General features: G+C 31.9%; 4 protein-coding genes across 5 annotated transcripts; 2 read left to right on the top strand and 2 right to left on the bottom strand.

The window, feature by feature from the left end:
- Window positions 1-594: 594 nt before the first annotated feature.
- LOC112710188 (chaperone protein dnaJ 72) lies at window positions 595-3,917 on the bottom strand. The gene is made up of 3 exons (XM_025762326.3): window positions 3,297-3,917; window positions 1,711-1,780; window positions 595-1,232 (listed from the first exon to the last, which is right to left on the bottom strand). The coding sequence occupies exons 1-3, from the start codon at window positions 3,713-3,715 to the stop codon at window positions 1,155-1,157; spliced, it is 567 nt and encodes a 188-aa protein (XP_025618111.1). The 5' UTR covers window positions 3,716-3,917; the 3' UTR covers window positions 595-1,154.
- A 751-nt stretch (window positions 3,918-4,668) lies between these two features.
- On the top strand, window positions 4,669-8,409 carry LOC112710185 (eukaryotic initiation factor 4A-10). Its single transcript, XM_025762323.3, has 5 exons — window positions 4,669-4,898; window positions 5,928-5,997; window positions 6,109-6,215; window positions 6,744-7,174; window positions 7,592-8,409. The coding sequence occupies exons 2-5, from the start codon at window positions 5,930-5,932 to the stop codon at window positions 8,225-8,227; spliced, it is 1,242 nt and encodes a 413-aa protein (XP_025618108.1). The 5' UTR covers window positions 4,669-4,898; window positions 5,928-5,929; the 3' UTR covers window positions 8,228-8,409.
- Window positions 8,410-12,524: 4,115 nt separating this feature from the next.
- Window positions 12,525-12,836, top strand: LOC112712878 (uncharacterized). Its single transcript, XM_025765755.3, has one exon. It carries the CDS (start codon window positions 12,525-12,527, stop codon window positions 12,834-12,836), a length of 312 nt encoding a protein of 103 aa, XP_025621540.1.
- A 4,971-nt stretch (window positions 12,837-17,807) lies between these two features.
- LOC112710184 (casein kinase 1-like protein 2) lies at window positions 17,808-22,128 on the bottom strand. 2 transcript variants are annotated; one of them, XM_025762322.3, is made up of 14 exons: window positions 21,610-22,128; window positions 21,456-21,496; window positions 21,054-21,123; window positions 20,800-20,948; window positions 20,618-20,713; window positions 20,456-20,526; window positions 20,098-20,159; window positions 19,940-20,003; window positions 19,774-19,858; window positions 19,551-19,677; window positions 19,372-19,454; window positions 19,227-19,290; window positions 18,903-19,045; window positions 17,808-18,384 (listed from the first exon to the last, which is right to left on the bottom strand). In XM_025762322.3, the coding sequence occupies exons 1-14, from the start codon at window positions 21,683-21,685 to the stop codon at window positions 18,094-18,096; spliced, it is 1,422 nt and encodes a 473-aa protein (XP_025618107.1). In that variant the 5' UTR covers window positions 21,686-22,128; the 3' UTR covers window positions 17,808-18,093. The 2 variants fall into 2 exon arrangements, with proteins under 2 accessions (XP_025618107.1, XP_072058542.1); XM_072202441.1 differs by having other exon boundaries at window positions 17,808-18,343; window positions 21,610-22,107.
- Between the last annotated feature and the right edge of the window lie 3,822 nt (window positions 22,129-25,950).

Below are 25,950 nucleotides of genomic sequence, written 5' to 3'. Positions count from 1 at the left end.
TCAGCAACAATACAGAGCTGGAGAAGAATTTCTTAGTTGCCATTAACCATCACCATCCTTTCTATGATTTTCTTCTCTTTTTTTTTTTTTTTTTAGTCTTTTGTTTTGTACATAAAAAGTCTTTTTTTTCCCCATTAGAAACATGACATGTGAATGACCACATAATATTGAGCTATGCCACTAGTGTTTTATTTTGGCAATGATGCTAGCAATGGCAACTACTACTATCCTTTGGTGATCAAATAACATGAAAAAAAAGGGGTCAAGAAACTATGGTTTTTATGTAGATATAATAAGAATGGAGAACTTTTACAATTTTACATAAAAAACACAGGTAGACTTTATAATTAATTTTACAAAGGACTACCAATAATTCTCCCTAAAGAGAGGGCTACCGAATCCGAATCCAAATCCAAAGCCCGGTTTCTAATGTTGGCTTTTCACTCTAACTCCCACTATACATTTGTATCTTCTACCCATTTTAGCTTCTTCAATCAGATACTTAAATGATGATGTAGCTTGAGAGTGTTTACAAAAAATACTCATCAGAAGAAGGAAAGAGGGGAAGAGAAAGGGGGGGGGGGGGTTTGGAAGGGCACAAAAACCATCATGGTTGATATACAAAAATAAACATATTAGAGACAGAACAAACTTCCAGACATATATCTGGGTAAACTGTGACCTATTTACATAAATATATATGTTATTTACAGGCATAAGCATGATCCGAATTCCCTACTTTTTATCCCTATCACTTAGAGATGACAGCTAAGACGTGACAAAAATACAGAGATGGAGAGAGAAAGAAAATTCGTATCCCTTGCTCTCTACCTTTCAACAAAAAAATTGACAGATTGTTGTATATTCATATCTCCAGCTCCACACACAATTTCTTATTTTTCTCTCCATCTCTGTATTTGTGTCCTACGATAGCTATCAAACACTACATAATTGTAGAATAATCATGCTAATAGAGAGCAAGAGAACCTCCAAAATTGACACATCAGGATACAACAAAATAAATAGAAAGGGAGGCGATCATACTTAGTACCCTCTTAAAACAAACCCTTAAAGTATCCATCAATCATTCAATTATTATTGATCAAAATGAAGAAGCCTCCTGCGACAAGTGAAGCAAAAATGCACAAATTCACTCACGTACGTTCCTTCGCGCTATCTTCTCTGTATGCTTTGGCCTTATCAATAGACTTCATGGCTTCTTCAAATGATTTCTGAGTGCAACATTAACAAGTAACAAAGGAGTATTTCAATGTTCCAGCACAATACAGTTCTCAAAGGGAATTTCCAAGAAATCAATAATCCATAATAAATACTTGTTTTATCCTTGTAAGCAAAATAGTGTCGTGTCAACACAAATAATAAAATTTGATAAATAAAAGGCAGAAGGTGTTTCATTGCCATGATCACACATATTTCAAGTTTTTTTCCACACACTTTCTCAGTTAAAGAACGTCAATTTGTATTGCTTATTATCATCATCAGATTAACTTCAATATAAAAATCAAGATTTACCATTTTGGCTCAGTAACATATAGTTTATACTTGTCAAAAGATTATAATAGAAATTTCAAAAGGAAACAGGATAATAAAATAATAGAAAGGCTATATAATTGAGCTGGGATATCTGGTCACCAAAATTGGAAGCTTAAGAAAAGAAGCACCAGGAAAGGGGAAAATCAAAACTCTTACCCCTGAATTTTGCCTTTCCCACAAAGATTCTCCACTTTTATCGATGATAACTATTCCACCCAATATAGCTCTGCAAGAAAATATTCCATCAGGTTTATCAGCAACACACTTTTGAACAAAAAGCAGCTAAACAATTGTCAATTATTCAGGTCAATTATTCAGATGTATAGGTTAATGTTGTGTGCACCCACAAACAACAACAAATTAGTCCCAGGTCCCTACAAATGCAAACTTCTGATACCTCAACGCTGCATTATTTGCTACCAGAAAATAACGAGATGATATACCGGAGTAATGGTTGAGTTGTCTCCATGTGACTTTAAGGTCAGGTTTAAGCCGTGGAAACAGCCAGAGATATAATTATTAGGTTAGGCTGTGTATGTTACACACCCTTTGGGTGCGGCCCTTCCCCAAACCCTGTGTAGCGGGATGCTTGTGCCGGGGGTGCCCTTTTTTAAATGCACCCACATGGGCATGGCACCTTACTCTACCTCGTCCTCCTCCCACCTCATCATTTGTCCTCATCCCATCTACACTGCTTATTTAAGTTGGTTAATCTTCAATTGGCTATCCCTTGTCCTCATTCCATCTATATCGCTCATTTAAGTTGGTTAACCTTCAATTTGATTAGGAAGCCGTTGGAACCTCATCCTCTTGTCAATCTATAGACTTATTCTCCAAGCTACTTCAAACTATAAACTTTTGCTTTATATTCACATACTTTGAATTGGAAAACCATCGTAAGGAAAACACAAAATCACTGTAAGAAATTATGGTAAAATGTCCGGTGCATTTGATTTTGGTGAGACATCATGCTGACACACAGAGTGGATATACCCCACCCCATCTATGTCTCATCCATGGTTTAAAATGATACGATATCCAAAAAAGCGTGAGCACACCTAAATCAAATCTTTTAGGCATGTCACTCCAATGCAAATAATATTTGATGGATTCACAATGAGAGTTCTCTATTCCATGCCCTTTTTTGTGAGTGTTTGTGATATGCATACACTAGATCAATAGGGCAGGATGCATATTGTGCTTGCCTTCTAATGCATGGTAGCTCCATGTCAAATGAAAACAGGCACGGTTGTGACCAGCATCAGTGGCTGGGTAAATACAGTATTCTTATATATCATATACTTCCAATTCTTAAAAGCTTTCTTCCCCTAGCAACTGCTATACAAACTATACATAAGCTGTTAGTGCTACTGTTTATTAAATCCTTAGTAGATTATTAACTTTCTTTTACTATTTAATTGACCTTTTGTGCTTATGGAAACATTAAATTCATAACTTGGATGAACTAAATACAAGGTAGGTTTACCACTTGATAATTATTAAGTATAATTCACCGTACATCAATATACATTTTCACCTCTCACTAGACAATAACTAAAGATTTTGCATTGTTCAAGAACTGGTAATCGAAACTGAGAGGAATTTTTCCGTGTAATGCTCACATCTATATGCACATATCCATACACGAAATTGAATAAAAATCATAGCAATAAAAAGGCAGAAATAGAAATTGCATTAACCACTAAAAACTGCATAATTAAAACAAAAAGAAGCCACATTACGCTGCAAAGCCGAGATTGAGGAGAGAAGATCTCGCCGTCAAAATTCGAATAGCAAGCTCAAACTTCGAAGCAATGCCGCCTCCGCCGCCACCACCACCACCATATTGATGCCTGGACCTTTGTTGGTAACTACTACTCCCACGACCATATCCGTAAGAATACTGCGAATAGTAACTGCTGCTACCACCGGCAGCGGTGGAGCGGGAGCGGAAATTGTAATCGGCGCGCTTGCGATCGTCCATGAGGACCTCATAAGCCTCAGAAACCTGCTTGAATCGAAGCGTGGCGTTGTCCCTGACGACCTTGGGCGAATGGGAGTGCTTGTCTGGATGGAATTGAAACGCCAATTTCTTGAACGCTGCTTTGATCTCTTCCTTTGATGCGGTTCTGTGCAACCCTAGAACCTTGTAATGATCCATTCTTGCGATTAATTCTTATTTTCTCGGGAAAGTGATGGGAGGAAAGGTAAGCGGGATAGTTATTCATGGCGCGAAGAAAAGGAAGTCGTCGTGGAACCTCTTCGGCCGCTTCTTTTCTTCTGCTTTTCAATTCTTTCTTCACGGTATATGGATTATGGAGTCAAAACTGGGCCACAGTATTCAACGGCCAAGCCCAAACAATTTGATTTCTAGTTTTCTACTACACTACAATTTGTTGGTCAAAAAGTATTATTTCTCAATAATACTATAAGAAAAACCTTATAGGGTTGATGATATAGGCTTATTTTTTTTAAACAGAAATTAAAAGGTTCGGTTTGTACTCTTAAAATTTGATTTTTATACATTTTTGTACCCTAAATAAAACGGTGCTACATTTAAAATTAATATTAATAGTTTATACTCTTAAAAATATAATTTTTAATTCAATATCAAAAATAAAAAATGTGATAATATACACATTAATTTTAAAATATATAAAATATCTAATCATTAGAATTTTTGTAAATATAACTAAAAAATAAAATATTTTTATTTTTAAAATTTGATTATTTTTATGTTAGATGAATACTTTTTTGTAATTATTTTTGTTAATAATAAAAAAATATTTAAAAAATAAAAATATAGAGATCGGATTTTAGTTTAATTTTTACATATATTCTTTTAAATAGTTATTCGAATATTTTTATTAATATCTAGATCAAATGTATAAGTAATTTATCAAATACAAAAATTATTTATCACTTATAAAAATAATTATTTTTTATTTTAACTCGTAAATAATTATTTAAAAAATAAATATAATTAGATAGCAATTTTATACTATTAATATATTAAAATTAAATTAAAAAATTAAGATTCTTTTATTATTTTTTTATCTAATTTTATGATATTTTAAAAAGATTTTATAAGGATATTTTGATTAGTGATTTAACAATTCGAGGATGTTTTTGATGATTTATTTTGTATATTTTTTATTATTTGTCGTAGATCACATCCGAAGGGCAAAAATGGAAAAATAATATTTTGTCCTTTTCATTTACCCTTTCGAATATAACATTCCCTCTCAGCTTTTTGTAGCCTCCTTTCAACTCCACGGCGCAGATCCGAGGAGTTTCACTATAACTCTCTATTCCCTTTCGCTTCTACAGATTCAACGTTTCAGGTACTTCTTCCATTTTCTTCATCTCTCTTTATTTATCCATTAATAATCTCCCTCGTTAATCAAATTTTCTGTTTCGAAATTAGTCACTACCTGGTTATGAATCTGGCTTATGTTTTTCTTCAATGCCGTTTTTGAAACCTAGAAACTTTTTTATTTGATTTTCGGCGCCCGTGTTAGGTTTTATGCTAAAAGATCCAATTTTTTAGATTTGTTAGCTTGGTGTGGTGCACTGTATCTGTTGTTGTGAGTAACTGTTACGAGTACAAAGCTACGAACCAACATGTATAAATATTAAATAAGTCATAAACAATAAGATCGTTAAATCTTTTTGGGAAAAAATATTTTTTTAATAATGTTTTAACTCTAATTTATTTCTGTCAAAGCATTGAAATACTAATATGCTTCATTTAGTTTCAATACTTAACCTTTGCTTGTAAATTTGAGATTTTGTAAGGATTGATATTCTGATAAGGACTAACTGTTTCATCAGGTGTGATCAATATGTACCGAACGTATATGATAAGTAAAAATGATGAACATGTAATGCATGGCTTGATAGATGTTGTGGGAACTGCTAGATTGATTTGTTTTTAGATGCTTTTGTTAGTGTTCATGAATGTATAATCAATGTGACCTTAAATTTTGAATCATCAACTTTTAGAGCCCTTAAGATATTGGCATGCTCCACCAAGTTGTGGAGAAGTGGGCAAAGGGGTATGTGAACTGTTATTGCATATATCCATTGCCCTTTAGAATGTCTTCTCCAGATAATAAAGGAAAACAGAAGTTTAATGCTTGCACTTCATCTTGTTTGGATTGCAGGTTTGGCTCTTCTGTTACATCACGAATGTTTCCATTTGAAATTTCTTTTCTTATAAATTGATTTATTGCTCCCAAGCTACTGATTTCCCTGGAGACCTGGGATCTTTATGTCCCTTCTCGATTATCTGTTTCAGTTTTTTTTAGGGTACTTTGCATGTTCGGATTTGTTTGCTATTTTGTTAACAGAAGTTCCGCTGCTTTCTCCAGTGATGGCAGGTTTGGCTCCAGAAGGAACACAATTTGATGCACGTCAGTATGACGCCAAGATGAGTGAATTGTAGGTTTTGTTCTTACTATTCTTCACTGCATTTAATTCTTTAATTCTTTATTTGTGTACCTTGTCTGTTATTTGGTTCATTGTCTTGAAAAATGAAAATTCAATTGACAGGCTTTCCACTGATGGACAAGAATTCTTCACCTCTTATGATGAAGTCTATGACAGCTTTGATGCTATGGGATTGCAAGAAAATCTTCTGAGAGGCATATATGCTTATGGTATGTATTGGCTGCCCCTCTCTCTTTCTCTCTTATATTATGTGCTTATTTGTCAGTTGTCAAAAGTATGGATTGGTTCAAGAATCATTAAACACTCTGGAGTCATGATTCGATCTAATACGTTCTGACTTTTAGCATTGTTGTGTTTGATGCATTTACGATGTTGAAATTTTATAAACTCAACCCATTTAGTAGTGCAGTAATCCACTAAGTTTAATATTAGTTCTGGTAAAATTTATAAATAAATTGATATGCCGCATCAGTTTCATGTGAAACTTTCATTTAAAAATAATATTATCAATTTTGATTTGTTGTCAATTATTTAGCCACTGGGTATGGTTTAAAATGGGATTGATAATGTAACTATGAAGTAAAAGTTTTCTTCATTAAATGAGAGTCTGCAACAAGTAAACAAAGTGAATCAGTAGGATAAAATGTTGTTAGTAATATGCTTTTACACAACCAAATGTTTCTCTAGCTTAATATTTTCATAAGATAATTGTATTATTTTTTATTTTTGTTCTGCAGGTTTTGAGAGGCCTTCTGCAATCCAGCAAAGAGGAATTGTTCCTTTTTGCAAAGGTCTGGATGTGATTCAACAGGCTCAGTCTGGAACTGGGAAGACCGCTACGTTTTGTTCTGGAATTTTGCAGCAGCTTGATTACGGATTGGTTCAGTGTCAGGCTCTTGTGTTGGCACCGACAAGGGAGCTAGCGCAGCAGATTGAGAAGGTTATGCGAGCACTTGGCGATTACCTTGGTGTTAAGGTTCATGCTTGTGTTGGAGGGACAAGTGTTCGTGAGGATCAGCGCATCCTCCAAGCTGGAGTACATACTGTTGTTGGTACTCCTGGACGTGTTTTTGACATGCTGCGGAGGCAATCTCTTCGCCCAGATCACATAAAGATGTTTGTTTTGGATGAGGCTGATGAAATGCTCTCACGTGGTTTCAAGGATCAGGTTTGTTGGTTGCTATCTAGTTAGTTGACTATTTTATTCTTCTCCGTCCTATAATTGTTGGCAATACTAATTCTGTTCACCTCCTGACAGTTTTAAGCTTGGGTCTTGCTTTGTTTATGAAGCAAATTTTCTCTGCCAAAAATCTTTATGAAATATAAATTGATGTCTACTTAGTGTTATTCTGAACCGAACTTCTTTGCGACTCTAAGAATGGTGTCATGCATTGCTTAAAGCAAATAGTGTGCTTTCTTGTATGGCATTGATAGAAGAGGGGAGTTTTAGGATATATACAGTGTTTTTATGGTCTCTCTTGCTTAACACGGGCAAATATGCAGAATAAAGTCATTTTCTGTTACATATTTAGTAGTTTGTGTTCTTTCATGCATAGCATTATAACAATTTCGCTGGTGTTTGCAGATCTATGACATCTTCCAGCTACTGCCAGGTAAAATTCAGGTTGGAGTGTTTTCTGCTACAATGCCACCAGAAGCTCTTGAGATTACAAGAAAGTTCATGAATAAGCCGGTGAGGATCCTGGTTAAGCGTGATGAGCTGACCCTTGAGGGTATCAAGCAGTTCTATGTCGATGTTCAGAAGGAAGAGTGGAAGCTGGAGACATTGTGCGACCTTTACGAGACTCTGGCTATTACTCAGAGTGTCATTTTTGTGAATACCAGACGCAAGGTGGACTGGTTGACTGACAAGATGCGAGCCAATGACCACACTGTCTCAGCCACCCATGGTGACATGGACCAAAACACTAGGGATATTATCATGAGGGAATTCCGGTCTGGTTCTTCTCGAGTTCTCATCACCACCGACCTCCTGGCTCGTGGTATCGATGTGCAGCAAGTTTCACTGGTCATAAACTATGATCTGCCTACTCAACCGGAAAACTACCTCCACCGTATTGGCCGTAGTGGGCGTTTTGGAAGAAAAGGTGTTGCTATAAACTTTGTGACACAGGATGATGCCAGAATGCTGTCTGATATTCAGAAGTTCTACAATGTGAATGTGGAGGAGCTGCCATCCAATGTTGCTGATTTGCTCTGATGAGTTAATTTTTGTTTCTGTCAAGTCATCAGGGCCTACTTTTTTGACAATTACCATTATATCCCTCTTTTGTGGTTAAAAAAAAATTGTTATCTGATGCTATTCATGATGGAATTGGATGGATTCTACAAAACATGTTTAATTTATTAGCAGTGCTGTTATAGCCTGCCATTCCTTTTTAATCTTTTTGTCTCTCCAGGTGTATTCACCTTAATTTCCAACCATGCGATATTTGCCCAAGTTCTAAAATTGAATCTAATATGGAACTCATTTAAATTGATTGAACCACTCACTCACTTGGGATAAATTTTGATGACAGAAGGGCAATCTGTTCAATAAGCTTCAAAGAACCTAAATTTCATATATGAAGTGTTTGATATAAATGTAATTTTATTAATTATCAGCAACAAGTCTATCAATTTTTTTTTTCCCCATATAACATAAAAGTGAAGAATCCTGCAATTATGTAGTATATTTGTTTATATATTCTTGATGTCAAATATTGATTGAATTTGATCAAATAATTTTTATCATCAATAATTATGACGATTCAATAGTTAAATTGAATAATAATAATAATAATATAATTTTTATACTTCGTTAGTATAAAAAGTTTTATACAGACAACTAATTATATATTCCCACATCAACAAAAGTAACATTTTTAAATTCATTACTTAAAAAATTATTTAAACGCATAAATCCGATTAGATAATCATGTAAAATGCCTTATAATATCATTGCATCAAACTATTTTTCAAGTGAATAATAACATTATCATATATATATAAAGTTCTAAGACTCAAGAACATACTTTAAAATTTAGTATTTTTAAATTTGTTCGATAATATTTTATAGAGTTAAAAGCATCAATTATCATATTTTGAGTAAATTTTGGAATAATCACCTTAATGAATTGATTTTTTTTCTTTTTTGGCATTTCTTAGAATCCACCTAATAAAAAGTTATTTATATACATGTTCTTTTTTTTTTCATAAATATAAGCTAATTAACCTTAATGGGTAAAAAAAATAATTATAATAACACATAATAAGAAAAATAATTAAAAAATAAAAAGAAAATAAGTTATCGTTTTACCTTAACAAGTTAGAACTTGTGTTTATTTGGATTTGCTTACATTCTAAAGTTTTTATTTTAATTTATAATTGTACACTTGACTTTTTAAATGGGCTGCTTTTTTTAATCAAAAAGCACATACACTGCTCACATTTTTTACCAAAAAGATAAAAATACACACTACACACACACATGTATATACATAATATTACATATTTACTACTAAAATTAAAAAAAAAATGTTTGGAGAGACCATTGCCACCCTATGTCCCCCCATGATTCTGCCACCCTGAAAAGGAATTTATTTTGACAAAAAAAAAAAAAATACAAGTGAGATTTATAAATTGTAATACTTTATATTACAACATTTGTTTTTGGTGCCAAATCATTGAAGTGTGGCTGAGAGAGACCCATGCCGAATTCCTTATCGGTTAGGTCTTCAAGTGGGGCTAAGGCTTTTAGTTTGTAGATAATGATTGGTTCAATGATATGAAACTAAAAAATCTGAAAGCAATAGTACTATAGTGACATTTAGTTTGTAGATGATGATTATTGGTTCGATGATATTGACACCCAAAAAGTAGCTTCAACTTATGTTGCCAGTTGCCACATGCACTTACCAAGAAAATAGTTTATAACTTGAAGCATCCAAATCACTCTGTCTATCTACTTTGTGCTCTCAATGATCAAATCCTCGGCTTAATATTCCATAGTTAACCTCCTTTTTTTTTCATATATGATTTTATGTAACTGATTTCTTACACTGAAATTAAATTCCAAGTTTTGGCCTTTTATTTGGCTATTTCCAACTTCTTTTTCTTCTTCTCATATATAGAAATACAATAAAATCGATGAGGGATAAGATGTAAGAATTTCAGTGTACATTTAGCTTATGCTTAATAAATAATAAGTATAGATATACACAAAGAGAGTAAAAAAAAATATGTTGTGTACTTTTTGAATTTATACGTGAGTAAGTCTAATACCACGTGTTGAATATGCGTAGAAACGAAGTCATTCAGATAAAAAAATATTTTTTAATAATTAAAATTTAACATATATAATCGATTAAATCGTGTTATTTTTGTCAAAATTAGGCTAGACAAATTGGTTTGACCGAAAAATGGTGAATCAAATCTTGAACTGGTTTAAATTAATATTATTTTTTTTATAGAAAATGACTACTATATCCTATTATAAAAAATGACTAAAATACTTCTATTATATATATTAATTTTGAGAATCCTAAATTTTAGTTTTTTTTTATTTTTCTATCGTAGGATTATGATTTAGAATTTTAAAAAAAAAAAAATATATATATATATATATAATAAGAATATTTTAATCATTTTCTATAATAAAAGTATTGTAGTCATTTTTTATAAAAAAAAATTATATTAATTTAGACCAGTTCAAAATTTAGATTCACTATTTTTTTTATTAAACAATTTATTTAGTCTAATTTTGATAAAAATAACATGATTTAATTAATTATATATGTTAAATTTTATCTTAAAAAAAAACATTTTAAACGTGTTGAGTGACTACTGTGCAGAAAACTTGCACAAAATGTTCCCAGCAAATTGTGGAAGGCGTTTTTTGACATTTTGCTTTTTGGGTATTGTAGTAACTCCCATACCAGCGTAATCCACCAAATTTTTTAACTTTTTTAATAGATCATTCTTATAACAATATATAAAATAATATGCGCCTATTTAGAAAATGCCTTTTTTTTAACGATAAATGTGAGATTTCATCTTAAATTACACAAAATAAGGTTAAAATTTTAGCTGCAAGATTTAAAGGAGATTTATATGTTCAATTCATATGTTTTTGCAAGTATAGGGAAGAAGGTAATGGTGCATTAAGTTTGTATCAGTTGGAAAAGAGTACCCTAGGTCCTATCCAGCTATCAAGTAGCAACATTCCATAACTAAATTTATCACTTCCAGATATGAATGCCAGTCAAAGTTAAATTAAACCATTCAATTTTTCCTCTTTACTTAAAAGATTTTAGGTTCAAGTATTATCTTTAAAAACAAAAATTCATTATGTATCCATATATCTTAAGAACACGTATTAACTAAATTTAAAGAAAATAAACACTTTTTTAATATGACACTTATTATACTTTAAAGTTTAAAGTGATACTAGTTTATTACTTAGTATATTTTAAATGTAATATAAAAAAATTGAAAATAAAAAATAATTATATTTTTAATATATTAAATACATAAAAATAATGAGAAATAAAACCAAAAACAATAGCATATTAAGTATAAAAAAATTTATAAATACAGAATTTCAGTATAGTTTAATTTATAAATATTGATAAAATTATGAAAGAATGAGATAAGAAAAGATGAAAAATATTGTACTTTTTTTTTTAAAAAAAATCCACCTGAAATAAAATGGTATAAACATAGAAGTCAAACTAATTGTTCCATTATGTATAATTACAATTTCAGTAGCACAACACTTAAACATTATACCAATCTGGAGCTCAAGATATGGAAAAAGCGAATTCTAAAGCCACGATCGGCATTGACTTCCACCATTTTCTGTTGTTCTTGTAATAGTCGTAGGGTAAGACCACATTAGATTTTTTTTGTGGTTTGATAACAACAACCTCGTTGTGGTCAAAGCTGCTGTCACAACGATCCTTCGTGATGCGGGCATTAGATGGCAGAGGCTTCGATAACTTCTTCTTATTAGTAGTTGGACGTGGACAGTAGCACGATTGTAATTTGGTGAAGAACTTCTTCATCTTCGAATGTGGAATTGAATTGTTTGTGGACAATAGTTCTGATCCATGATAAAATTGTGAAAGAATAGGAAAAGAAAAGAAATGACGAAGAAATTTTATTGATTGTTGATTGATTGAATTGAATTGAATTGTAAATTAAAAAGGTAAAACTAAATATATATAAAGCATTAACCTATGAAAAATAAAAATAAGAAAAGATAAGATAAATATAAGATAAAGATAAGATAGTCACGAGATTTTTTTATTGTTGTCGTGAGTTAAGGTAGAAGATTAGTTTAAATAAATAATAAACGAAAACATTGACATAAAAGACTTTCAAACAATTGTTTGTTTTAAAAAGATTTGAAGCAACACAAAATGCCAAGAAAATACAACTAAGAGAAAACTCAAAGCCACCACCGCCATTTTTCTCTCTTAACAATTCATTCTCTCATTCCACTGTTGATTTCCAACATGGAATTCAGATCCAAATCATGCAGAAATGAGAGCCTTCAGATTGGAAGCTACAACAATGGAGGACGATCAGGAAGAAGAGCAGTGCAAGATCTGAGGTGTTACAGTGCAAATCATGCGGTGAAGACTGGTAATAGTAAGAATAAAGAATCAAAACCTAATTGGAATTTGAATGATCGAGAGTTGCAGAGGAAGAAGAGAGTAGCTAGCTACAAGATTTATTCTGTTGAAGGCAAAATGAAAGGATCTCTTAGGAAGAGCTTCAGGTGGATCAAGAACACATGCTCCCAAGCTATCCATGGATGGTGGTGATTAATTAATACTTGGTTTCACGAGTTAAGTACCTTAATTAATAGCACTCATGAAGAACAAACGTTTATTTCATAGGTAATATATTTTTCTTAAAAAATTTTAATTTTTGTTGTTTTGTCCACCGTATATCATAGATTCAAAGGTAAGTAATTTAGAAATTTCACTCTCGATATAGGATTTGTTTGGGCGTCATTCTCAAAAAATATTTTTTTTAAATGATATTTTTTATAAAAATAAAAGTGATTTTATGTTTAAATATCTCGTGTAAAAAGATTTTTTTATCTATTAATTATGTTTGGATAAAATAAGATAAAAATATTTTTTTATTCATTTATTATGTGAAAAATATCTTTTTTTTTAAGAAAAAAATCTTTTAAAAAAAGATGTAAATTATAACTTCTAAAAAATGATTTTTTTAATTTTTCGAATACTTTTACTTTTACTATTGAAAATTTGTCAAACACACTAAAAAATTAAAAAAAATCTTTTGTCATTGAAAATTTTTTGTATAGATTGAATAATATTAGAAAAAAGATTGATAAAATAGTAAAATAATATTTTAATTATTTTTAAATTTTTATCAACTTTCTCGCTAAAAAAATTGATCCATAATATTATGCTTATTCATTTTTAACTGAATTTAACATACTACTTGTCGGTTGTCACTATCTGTCTAAAAAGTAAATACATATTCAAAGATATATAACAAAGTGACTGAAAATAAGAGGCTATTGACGGTGATACTAATACTATACTGTAGTTTTATTTTGGATTCTAAATCTAAAATTAAATTTTCTCATCCTTAGGAAAGGCTACAATTTAAGGTGTCACATAATATAAAAATGAATGCAAGTTGAATTTCCTAATCTTCAGTGCGAATTTAGATGTAATATACTATAATCTATTTGAATTTGAAAGAAGTTAACAAATTCTGACTACTTTTATCATCGTAAGAAAGCAAGGAGAGAAAGAGAATAAATGTGAAATGAAGTTTTCTCCTCCACTCTGGATGGTTCCTGCTGAATTACTAGACATTATTATTGAATGTTAAGTAAAGTGGCAAGAGTGTTTTAAAATGCATTCAGTAAGTATCAACTTACTAACTAAGTAAATAAATCGAATATGTTTCTATCTTATATGCTGAATTCGCACATCATGTAAAACAAACTAGGCTCTCAATGCTCAATATAGTGAGATGGAATTAGTTTTATATTTTATTTTTATTTTTATTTTTTGAGTAAGGTGACAATTAGATCTTTGAAAATGTTGACTTTAGACTTATTAGTCCTCTTGAAGAAAAAAAAATATCAATTAGGTAGAGATAACAAATGATAGACATGTATGTCTTTCTGTCAATAAACAGTGTGAAACGAAATGGAATTTTTTATGTATTTCGTTATTTACAGTATTACATGTCTCGTTATTGTCGATATAGTTTTGGACAGTGAAACATTTATTATCTTTTGAGTTTTCATATACCATTTATTATCTTTTCTCTGTTTATCACAAATCCTATCAAAACAAGTGAATTTTGCTCCAAAAGTTGTTATTTACAGGACTATCTTTCATAGATATACACGTTAGAGTAATTAATAGTACATATAAGTATTACTGTTAAACTTTAGTTGATGAATTGATAGAAGAACATCTTGTGTCCACCGTTTGCTATCCTAGATGATTAATTGGTATTTTTTTTTCTTTAGGAACTAATTAGTTCAAAGTCAAAATATTTAAGGACCTAATTGTCACTTTACTTAAATTTTTTTTGAAGTATTGGAATCATTATTTGAATGAATCTGGATTCTCTAAATTTTGAATTTCACTTTAGAAAGTAAAGTGTGATCTTTCACTATTTATTTTAAAAGTGAGACAAAAAATAAATATGAAAAAAAACTATTTAATGATAGAAAATTACACTTTACCCTCTAAAATAAAAATTTAAAATTTAGAGGATGTAAATTCTATTTGAACGGATCTGGATTCTTTCTAAAACTAAAAGGGAAAAAGACAGATAGGTCCCTGACTTTTTAAACTTTTGACAAATACATCCCTGACAAAATTTAAATACAAAAAAGTCCCTGACTTTAACAACGGAGGACAATTTAGTCCTTCCGTCTATTTGCCTCTCATACACCTAACGGAACTGGCTGACGTGGCTGAAACGGAATACAGGTGTCCGTTACGGTGCCACGTTGGAAGGGAAAAAAAGTTCGAAGGACAAATAGGTCTTTGAGAATTTTTTTTTTTTCATTATACTTCTATTATGCTTCTATTATGAGAATTTAGTTTATAAAATTAGGCTAATTTTTTTTGTATGGAAAAAATATTGGTGTTTTTGTTGAAAATGGGAGAATGTGGTGTAATTATAGATGGGTGGATTTTTTTTGTTTTTTTTTTGAAATCAAACAGCTCAACACAATATTAGTGGAGCGACCAGGTTACATAACTAAAAACAAGCGGAACTAACAAAATAAACTATACAAAAACGTCCCCCTGTCTTCTCCGGCATAGCCATCAACAACTAAAGGGAGCCCCACCACTCCACTCGTTAGTACTACTCGAAGATATGTTGATGATTTCTTCAACTCCTTTCCTTGTGTGCTGAAAAATCCGTCTATTTCTTTCCAACCATAAGTTCCAGACGATCGCGCAGAAGCACCTCAACCGGTGATTACGCTCTTCCATCCTTCGCGGTTCTTCTGTCCAACTAAGAAAGTGTTCTTTCATCGATCCCGGGTATGACCACCGTCGGCCAAAGGCTAAAATCCAAGCACTCCATACCTGCCAAGCAAAAATACATCCTAAAAACAAGTGATTTACATCCTCCACCTCGTTGTTACAAAGAACACAAGTAACATCTTCCTGGCTGATAATTCCAAACCGGCTCAACCTGTCCTTTGTATTCACTCTTCCTATTAGAACAAACCAGACAAAGAGCTCCACTCTAGGCGAAACCAGCCCCTTCCAAATAGTCCTGGTGAAGCTATAGCTGGTTATCTCCGCTGGGATCAGTTCCTCCTGCATCACCTGCACAAATGAGTTAGTTGTAAAAATACCTTGCCTATCATATACGTGGCATCATTCTGACCAACACGTGGGGGGCGTGTTGAACACATGGCAGCATCTTAGCCAACACGTGGGGGCGTGTTAAATAATTTTCACAATACTGTAATACACTTCAAATGTCAATATTCAACCAAAATACCAATTTTCTTTCCATATTAAAAATAATTTCTGATAAAATTATGCTTATATTTTGAAATCTAGTTAACTTGTTTTATTCTACAATTTAAATTATTTGTATTAAAATTGTAGAAATTGGGCTTGTTATGTTTCTACTCTTTTTCTTAAATTGCATTAGTTTAGTTTTAGTACATTTGTGTATTATATTAGAATTTGTTAAATTGCATTAGTTCAGTTTTCATCATACCAGTGGCATTAGTTAGCATCAGTTCATTTATGTATCAAGTTAGCATTAGTTCATTTGTGCATCATTCATGTATTAAGTTAGCATTAGTGCATTTGTGTATTATATTAGAACTAGTATTTTTATGCATAATAACATTACAAGAATATTTTTTTTAAATTATAGTTCACTTTGTTCTAACAGTATAAATTATGCATGACACAAAAGATTTATAAAATAAAATTACTTTTACAAAAAAGTCGTAAGTTGACAAAATTTTCTGACTAAGAAGACCAAGATATCTGCAGATAAAAAATTAAATAATAAGATTTTTAGTTATTATTTTTATATGAAAAAGTCTAATTTTTTATTAGTAATTAATTTTAACATTCGTTATCTAAAATTTAAAATAATTTAATGTGTATAATTTTACATTTAAAATATTTTAATTATAAAAAAAATCGAATGACATATTTTGATTTGTCAAATTACTAATATAAAATATAATTATATATAGAGTAAAAATAGTAGAGAGAAATATAAAAATGGAGAGAGGTAGATGAGAGAATTTAGGAAATGAATTTATTAATTTTGAAAAAAAAAATTCTCAAGGACCTATTTGTCCTTCAAACTTTATTTGTAAAATGACGTTAAGGACTTATTTGTCCTTCGAACTTTTTTCTCCTTCCAACGTGGCACCGTAACGGACACCTGGACACCGTTTCAGCCACGTCAGCCAGTTCCGTTAGGTGTATGAGAGGCAAATAGACGGAAGAACTAAATTATCCTCCGTTTGTTAAAGTCATGGACTTTTTTGTATTTAAATTTTGTCAGGAATGTATTTGTCAAAAGTTTGAAAAGTCAGGGACCTATTTGTCTTTTTCCCAAACTAAAATAGTAAAATGCACGGCCGTTTCCCACTGTGCCAGCAGCAGCTATTATTTAATAGACTACTCTAAATGTTTCATCAGGCATCCATCCTTTATCATCTTAGTTGTGATACTCATATTCAATGTATTTCTTACTAGTCGATAAATTTGAATGCTATTGTTAATACATAAAAAAAATAATTAATGTAAAATTCGTTAAGATAGAAAATATATAATCTCATCATCAATAGTCTTGGATGGATTCAAATCTTAGCAGTGATTCCTTTTATGACATATAAGAGACCATAACACGAATCGAGAGATGAGTGCAGATAAGATGAGTCAAAGTCTTACCTTTACGTCCTATTTAATGATGGAGAAATCTATATAAATTCCACATTCGAGACATAATAACTATACAAAGTATTTGCTTGTGCTTTCTTTAGTTAAAATTTAGGGTGCATGGAGAGTAGCTATGAAATTACAGGCTTACCAGCCAGGGTAAAAGGTATCAATGTATCAAAAGAGGGCAGAAAACAAGAGTCGTTACTACATAATCTACACCTAAAATTTTTATCCACAAATAATGAAAGGAAAAAAAAAACACAACTTATTACCGGGAAAAAGAGATGAAAACAGAAAAGAAAAGAAAAGAAAGCAAGAGTAATAATCAATGTCACATGAAACATGACAAAATCACAAAATATTATGAAAGATTTAGATAGAGATATCGATATTAAGAGTAAAGTAGACATTTTTTTGGTACATCACAAATTGTATGAACAGAAGCCCTTTTACGAGGCTAGTTTTTGTCAAGGAAACTACCTAAAGATATATTTATTTTATACTTACCGGATTATTTCCAATTTGTTTGCTGCTTTTCTTCAACACAATGCAAAGATAACACTCACTTCCGTAGTTTGTGCGAAAGAGTATAGAAGTTTTTCAGAATTTACAAAGGGTAATCGAAGAGAGGCAACTCCTAATACTGTGCCCTCTCATCATTGAAATGCAGGCTTTCTATGCCTTTAACAGTGGACTCCAAATTCTTTCCGTTTGCTGGGTTTCTGCCAGAGGTTGGTCGGTTGAGCTCAGATGATGTGATGGGTGAACTTCTTTGAGGGCCGGACATTTTTCGAAGTGCACCTTGAGTAGATTCCATGGTGAGGGGACGAGAGGGCTCTGTCTCACCACCAACGAGCGCATCACGGCTGCTGGATACAGCACCTCGCCTGTTAGATCCACTTGAGAGGAAGAAATTAGAACTTGGCAACTGCAAAAAACATGAATAAAATTTCATGAACAACATGGAAACTAGCCACAATATAGACATACCCTGTTGACCTTAATCAGTAGGAACTTTCATTTTGTAATAATAAGAAAAGATATACCAAATAAGGCAATCACAAAGTAAATCAGGAACAGCTACTGCACATAGACCACTTTCATTCTATTTGCGAAGAGATCATACCTCGCATGAATATTCAAACTACAAACTCTTCATGCTGGTCTGAATACGTGAGTCAAGGAATCAATTTTGTTACTTTCTGCCAATGATTTTTACTATATTTCCTCATATTTAGATTTAATGTTACTTCAATAGTGAGTTTCTCTATCAATTTTAGAATATTATCTATTTATTTAGCATGGAATAAATATTTAGGGATGCATAATAATGGGGAAGAGAACAATACGAAACTTATGCATAAACAGACCATCATCTTGGAACTTTCCAAGTGAAACATGCAAAATATAATGAACATAAATTGACCCAAAATTATATAGTCGCACCATAGCATCTTTAGATCCAGTCGAGTCATTTATAAGTTGGGCTTTTTGTCTAGATAAGATTCCATCATTAGCAATGGGTCCAGAGTGTCTTCTACGGGTAGGATCTGATGAAGACCAACCAATTCGCCTACCATCTTCTCCACCTACACAAAATGAGAGAAGGTGAGTTGAACATCAAAATTAACAGGAAAATAATATATAACAGAACAACCAGGGGATCACTGAATCCTATGAAAGCACTCTTCAATATGACAGACTATAAATGCCTCAATCAAGGTAGAGAAAATGATGGATGAGAGATGTAAAGCAAAAAGAAAAGTATACCTGACTGGCCGTCAGCATTCAAAACAGCTGATGGCATGCCAGAACTTGGTCCAGCAGCAGGAGCCTGCAAGAGTCACTTCCAATTAAATAATCCAATCTCAACAATCAGAAAGTTAACACCACCTGATAGCACAATGTCACTTACCACAGCACGGGCAGGAGGAGTGGCAACTTGAGACTGTTGATATTTCAATATGGTCCAATCGAACACATAATCAAACTGGAATCCTGGAGCAAGAGGACAAATTACATATTAAGATAGACACTTAGTATTCTAATAGTACACCGAAGATTGAAATATAAAAAGGAAAAGAAGGTTCAAACCTTCACGAATGAAAAGGTCACGAAAAAGTCTCTTCAAATAAGCGTAATCTGGTTTATCATCAAACCTAAGTGACCGGCAGTAATGGAAGTATGACGCAAATTCTGAGGGATAGCCACGACAGAGAGACTGACCAACAAGCAATGCATAATCAGTTACAATTTTAAAATAGAAAGAATATAGATACTATGAAAGAGAACAATTTTTTTAATCACATAGTAATACCTCAATTGAAGTAGAAACTTTCTTCTCACTGATTTTTTCATATTTCTGTTTCTTATTTCCTGCTTTTAGTCCCTGCCAAGGCAGACTGCAGAAATACCAAATAAAAGATTATAGGTGATAACGAAATATGAGAAATACAAAATAAGAATGGTGGAAAACAAATTACCTTCCCCTTAAAAAATACATAAGAACATATCCAAGTGACTCTAAATCATCCCTGCGGCTTTGCTCTATTCAAGCATGAAATAATATTTCAGGTCAGATCCATGGCTCAATAAAAAATAATCAAAGGGTTTTGAACAAGAGAGACATTTAAGGGCATACCAATTCCAAGATGAGTATTCATGCTAGCATACCTAGCCGTTCCTGTCAAATTCTTATTCTCTCTGCAGAGCAAACAAGCAAGTCAAATTCATAGAAACCACACAAGAATGTTGACAGCAAACAGCCACAAAATTATTTATAGATTTATGTGCTACTCTTTTACCATAAATCTCAACAATTAAATAGTCAGTCTGTCACGAGCAGCAATATCTAACATTTCAGATATTGGTTTTCCCATAATAAAGGATTATTCTAGAATTCCAAAAATCCAAAATAATTTCATGTTGAAACTTCTAACCATGGTACATAAAATCAAATAAAATAAATAATAAGTAAGAATGATTGTAGAAAAGGAGACCTGTAAGGAATATGCTGATGTGTAGAAGTGTCCCTGTATTTCTTAGCAAGACCAAAGTCAATGATATACACCTACAGAAAAGGAAAATATGAAGAGGATACATCAATATACTATATGGAAGAATTTTCCTTTTTTCTAAAACATGAAGAATTAAACTAATACTTGATTCGCACGCCTCCCTAAACCCATGAGGAAATTGTCTGGCTTGATATCCCGATGCAAAAATGATTTTGAATGAACAAATTCAACTCGATTTATCTGCAAATAATTCAAGATTATGCCATTTTTAATAAAATAAGTGAAAGTAAATTAGAAGGATGTCGACTTAATAAGGTAAAACCAACCATCTGATCAGCAAGCATGAGAACAGTTTTGAGAGACAATTTCCGACTACAGAAATTGAATAAATCCTCAAGACTAGGGCCCAGTAAATCCATCACAAGCACATTGTATTCTCCTTCTACGCCATACCATTTCACATTTGGGATCCCAGCTGCCAACAAACCAAAAATAGTTTAAGCCGAGTGATTAACATGAAGTCAATGAAAAGCAAAGAACTCCAAAGAAAAAACAAAATTTCAGTATGATAGAAGATTACTTCCTCCTTGCAGTATTTTATACAGCTTTGATTCATACAGCAACTGAGGGTGCTTGGTTTTGATATTTTCCTGAATAAGAAAGAAAACCAAGACAAATAGCATGCTCGATCAGACACACATGACTTGTCCTTCAATAATTTAATTTTGCAACAGAAATATGCAGAAACCTTAAATTGCCATGCACTACAGCACCCCGTAGCTCTAATATATCACTCTTAAGAAAAAAAAACTAGTTCTGCATATTCATTCCTTCGAAAGTCACTAAAACATTACAATTCTCCTAATTTCAGCAGCTCTTGGAATTTTCTCAGCAGCAACAACACTATTACAACTTTACAAACACCAATTTCATTATTACTATTTATTCTTCAAAATTAAAATAGGTAGATCAGAGTACTCACAAGCTTAATCGCAACCTCTTCATTTGTTTGAATATTAGTACCTACACAAAAAATTTTTAAATAAATTAATCTGAAAAACTTAATCGGAAAATTTGGAAATTAGAAGTTCAATTATGTACAAAAAAAAAAAAAAAAGAGAGGGGAGAAAGCTCACCGAGATAGATCTCTCCAAAGGATCCGCTACCAATTTTCCGACCGATACGGAACTTGTTCCCAACTCGAGGCTCCATTAAAGGTCAACCTCTTTTGACCAAAACCCTAAAAAGGTTTGGGAAATTTGAGAAGAAAAACGAAACAAGAGCAACAGAGTTTGAGCTCTATGACTTGAAGGAGTAGGTCATGGAGTCGTTGTGGAAGAAGGGAGAGGACAGAATTGAGAAATGTCAAAAGAGCTGAGGGCAAAATTGGAAAAACAAGAGGACAGCTAAAAAAGAGTGTGCGACGAAAGAGGGAGAAAAGAGTGAAAGATGTGAGAAGGTTCGCCGTCACGCGCTCACCTTCCTGTTGCAGACGCAATCTCCCGTTTTCATTTCATTTATCAATACAACCAATCATTTGATTCATTTCTTTTTTTTTTATAATTTTATCTTGTTTTATTTTTTATTTTCTGGGGCAGTACACGACCCAAATGAATGCGAAAAAATATTTTAGCCTGACAAAAAGAAAGTATTCTAAAAATTAAAACAACAAAGAATCTCCTTTAAAGATACTGAGAATTGACAAAAAGATAGTCAGATTTAACTAGTCAATTTGTCTTTTTTTATTAACAGAAATAAACTTTTACTTTCTTTTCTTTGTTCTCTAAAATATTCGTGTTTTAAATATATATATCGACATAAAGATTATAAAATAATAAAATATTGAAAAGAAAAGTTTTCAATTTTCATTTTAAAAAAAACTGAATAGAGTAGATTCCATTAAAATCAGTTTAGTTTTTTTCAAGAATGTGCAAAAAGTTATAAAATCACCTTTATGAGAATCCCAAATAAATGTACCCTTATTAAAATAGACATGTCGAATTAAAATGGATTTTTTATTTTAATAAATAAATTAATTATAATAATTACTAAAATAATTATTTAAACAATATTTATCAAAATAAATACTCTTTTCTTATCTCGTTTACGTTTACAGTGTAAACGAGATAATTTTGCACGTATCTCGTTTATCAGATATGTGTATTTTTTCAACTTTTATATATCTGTGTAAATCTTATACATGTTATCTCGTTTATATTGTAAACGAGATATATGTATTTCTAAATAATTAAATATAATTTTTAAAAATAATGAAAAATATTAATGATTTAAATTGAGTTAATACTCAAAATGACCCATGAAATTTGTCTCCGACTCAATTTAGGCCTCAATGTTTCAATTGACTCAAAGTGTACCTTGAAATTTTGACTTGTGGCTCAATTTGGCCCTTCTGCCGTTTTTCGTCACCGGAAAGTTGACCTAGCAATTTTAAATGACACCTGACACTGTAACGGTTAGATGACGTAGCCAAATTTTTCAAGGCATCAATTTAACCCCTCACAATATATGAAATCAAACCTAGTGCAGCCCTAATTCTCCCAAATTGTAGCCGTCTCTCCAAGAGTTGGAAAGGATGTTGGGAAGCAGCAGACAAGGTTCAGGTAGTTCTAGCAGATCAGAGCTCATTCGCATGGTGGCTGTGTGAAGAACGCACACCGTGATAGAGGTGGAAAGATTCCGCATTGGTGCGGTTGTGGGTTGCGTCCTATTCTTTGGTGTTCTGGGACGGATTCCAATCCAGAAAGACCATTTTATGGATGTCCTAACTATAATGTGAGTTGGTTGAATTGTTGCAAGTTGATTGTGTGTCTTATTTCTCAAATTCTTGTTGGTTTTGTAGTTGTTCTTTCTCTTGATTTTTTTTAGATTTTTGGTGTATGTTGTAGACTAGCGGTAAGAGATAGTGCGTTTAGGTATAGGCTTAGGTTTCTCCTTAGGTGCTGGCCTGGGCTTAAGTGTGGGTTTCGGTTGAAGTATCTCCTTCAACGGAGGGGTGGAAGCAGATTTAGGTAGGGGCTTGGATACTGCGTTGGAAGGGCCTTCAATTGTACTGTTGATGGATGATTTGATATGGAAAAGAATGGTTGGTGTATCATTCTTTGGGTTAGGTGTAGATCCTTTGATATCATTTTCTTCACCAGTGGCATTGGGTGTTAGCTCTATCAATTCAGGTACTTCTTCCTCTACCATGGGTTAGGAAACTCCATGCTCATAGTATAAGTGCATTCGTCCCCCATTGTTCTTTGCATAGAAGTATATCTCTACCAGCTCTTTGTCATAATTTAGTGTCTGCAGTCCACTCTTTATAGATCTATCAGGAATAAGCCACCAACACTCAACCATATTATCATAACCTAGGACCTTGTAGTAGTCTCAGTAAAAATATATCTAATACATCCTTGTCCAGACCAGTCAACTCATTAATGTGATCATTATCATAAATCAAACTGCTATTTAGTTTGGTGACAAAATTACCTCCATGATGATACACAATCATTATACCTCCAACCATCTACAAATAAGATTAAGGAGATATAATAGTTAAAAACAACACTACTAACTTTAATAAATTGAAAATAGTAATTCAGATTATAGACAATTAAATTAAATTGGGACTTATTCTAATATATTAAACAAGTTAATCAATCAAAAGCATTTTGGATACCATTAAAAAAAAAGAGATTTTAAAACATGGATTTTAAAGTAAATTATTTTGTCAAAGTGTCTAGTTTAAGTTCAATCTTTGTCATGCAATCCTTAATCATTCCAACACAATTTAATTCTACCAACACAATTTACAACTTGCTGTCAATGGAGCTTAAAATACAAAGTTGAACATTGATACAAATTTATCTTATACAAATTCCAACTCATCAATTGACGAGAACAGATCCATATACCAAGAATTAGATATTTTGCTACAATATGGACTCAACATGTCAAGTAGAAGAGAAAAATTAAAGTATTTTGTAATAGTCCCCAACTTTAAAAAATTGTTCTCCATTCACTTTACCAATAATATTTTCATGACTACTAAATGTATCGATTAGAAATATATAACAAACAATCCATATATTTTTTCACTTTGAATTATCAGAAAATATATATAACAATGTCATTGTATATTGAGTAGCCAAAAAAAATAGCCTTACACAAATAACAGGCTTTCTTGTTTTGTTATTACCAAGTATTAGAAAACTCATAAACACTAAACTAAACAGGGAGATAATACAATTGTTTTTTTTAAATTGATGAAGGAATAATACAATTGTTCTAACAATCATTGCTACAGTAAATAAATATATGTAATTTCAACCAAAAAATATTGGACAAATAATTAAATTAAAATGGAATATGAAGGAATAAGATTGTCATTTTAAATTGGAATATGAAAAATTAATGACTGCTCAAACGGATAAAGAATTGAAAGATTCAGTTGATCACAGTCTCATACATGCAAAAAAATTAAACCCTAGCATACAAAAACTCTATCATCACCAACAACCATAATTAACCACATTCTCCCAAAGTTTCACTGATGAAGTAGAGCGAAAAAATTGAAAAACAAACCACAACCAACTTTTTACAAAAAATAGAGCATGGGTTGTTGAGAGCAAATATTTTGTTACTAACCTGTTTTTGAAGAGATGGTGACTCCCATGTATTTAGTCTTCACAACGGGGGCGAAACAAATAAGAAAAGTTTCAAACCTCAGTTACAGCGACACCCATGGTTCTACTTTGAGGGTACACGTATACGAGGGGAGGAGGAGGAAGAAGAAGGGTCAATTGGGATTTCACTTTTGAAGTGTTAATGTTTGGGTTTTTATTTAATCCCTTTCTCGTGTCAAACGACGTCATTTTTTTACATATTTTTTGCACCAAGACTTAAACGACATCGTTTTGAGAGTGTCAGGTGTCATTTAAAATTGCCAAGTCAGCTTTTTGGTGACAGAAAAACGACGTAAGGGCCAAATTGAAGCACGAGTCAAAATTTTGGTTTACACTTTGAGTCAATTGAAACCTTGAGGGCTAAATTGAGTTGGGGGCAAATTTCATGGGCCATTTTGAGTATTAACTCGATTTAAATTGGACTAAACTCTTAAAAATAGAATGTTTCAAATAATAGAAAAGATAAATAATTATTTATTTCGGTAAAATTTTTTAATTTTTTTATTAAAATTAGAAAGATTCGAATCCGTGATCTTTAAGTAAGTATGAAGAGACTATGCCATTTGAATTATAACTCGTTGGCAATAATATTTTTTAAATTATTTATTTCAGTAATTATTATAATTAATTTATTTATTAAAATAAAAAACCAGAATTAAAATACATGATAATATCATCTTTTATTATAATAAAAATTTTGTTAAGAATATTTGGTAAGATTGCAAAAGTAGAATTTCTAATTAAAAAAAAACAATAATTTTTAGACAACAATTTATTTATACCGTG

This window comes from Arachis hypogaea, chromosome 9, assembly GCF_003086295.3.
Source record: "Arachis hypogaea cultivar Tifrunner chromosome 9, arahy.Tifrunner.gnm2.J5K5, whole genome shotgun sequence".
Classification (NCBI taxonomy): Eukaryota; Viridiplantae; Streptophyta; class Magnoliopsida; order Fabales; family Fabaceae; genus Arachis; species Arachis hypogaea.
The sequence above is the reverse complement of the archived record's forward strand: the minus strand, read 5'-3'. Positions and strand labels throughout refer to the sequence as shown.

What these genes read in the sequence shown, in the direction of transcription:
- LOC112712878 (XM_025765755.3), top strand. Translation starts at nt 12,525, where the DNA reads ATGGAATTCAGATCCAAATCATGCAGAAATGAGAGCCTTCAGATTGGA.
- LOC112710185 (XM_025762323.3), top strand. Translation starts at nt 5,930, where the DNA reads ATGGCAGGTTTGGCTCCAGAAGGAACACAATTTGATGCACGTCAGTAT. An exon ending in GACGCCAAGATGAGTGAATT is followed by an intron (nt 5,998 to 6,108) that starts GTAGGTTTTGTT and finishes TTCAATTGACAG; the next exon opens with GCTTTCCACTGATGGACAAG. An exon ending in CACGTGGTTTCAAGGATCAG is followed by an intron (nt 7,175 to 7,591) that starts GTTTGTTGGTTG and finishes TGGTGTTTGCAG; the next exon opens with ATCTATGACATCTTCCAGCT.
- LOC112710184 (XM_025762322.3), bottom strand. Translation starts at nt 21,685, where the DNA reads ATGGAGCCTCGAGTTGGGAACAAGTTCCGTATCGGTCGGAAAATTGGT. An exon ending in TAGGGAGGCGTGCGAATCAA is followed by an intron (nt 20,527 to 20,617) that starts GTATTAGTTTAA and finishes CCTTTTCTGTAG; the next exon opens with GTGTATATCATTGACTTTGG. An exon ending in ATGTATTTTTTAAGGGGAAG is followed by an intron (nt 19,859 to 19,939) that starts GTAATTTGTTTT and finishes GTATTTCTGCAG; the next exon opens with TCTGCCTTGGCAGGGACTAA.
- LOC112710188 (XM_025762326.3), bottom strand. Translation starts at nt 3,715, where the DNA reads ATGGATCATTACAAGGTTCTAGGGTTGCACAGAACCGCATCAAAGGAA. An exon ending in CTCAATCTCGGCTTTGCAGC is followed by an intron (nt 1,781 to 3,296) that starts GTAATGTGGCTT and finishes ATTTTCTTGCAG; the next exon opens with AGCTATATTGGGTGGAATAG. An exon ending in GGGAAAGGCAAAATTCAGGG is followed by an intron (nt 1,233 to 1,710) that starts GTAAGAGTTTTG and finishes TGTTGCACTCAG; the next exon opens with AAATCATTTGAAGAAGCCAT.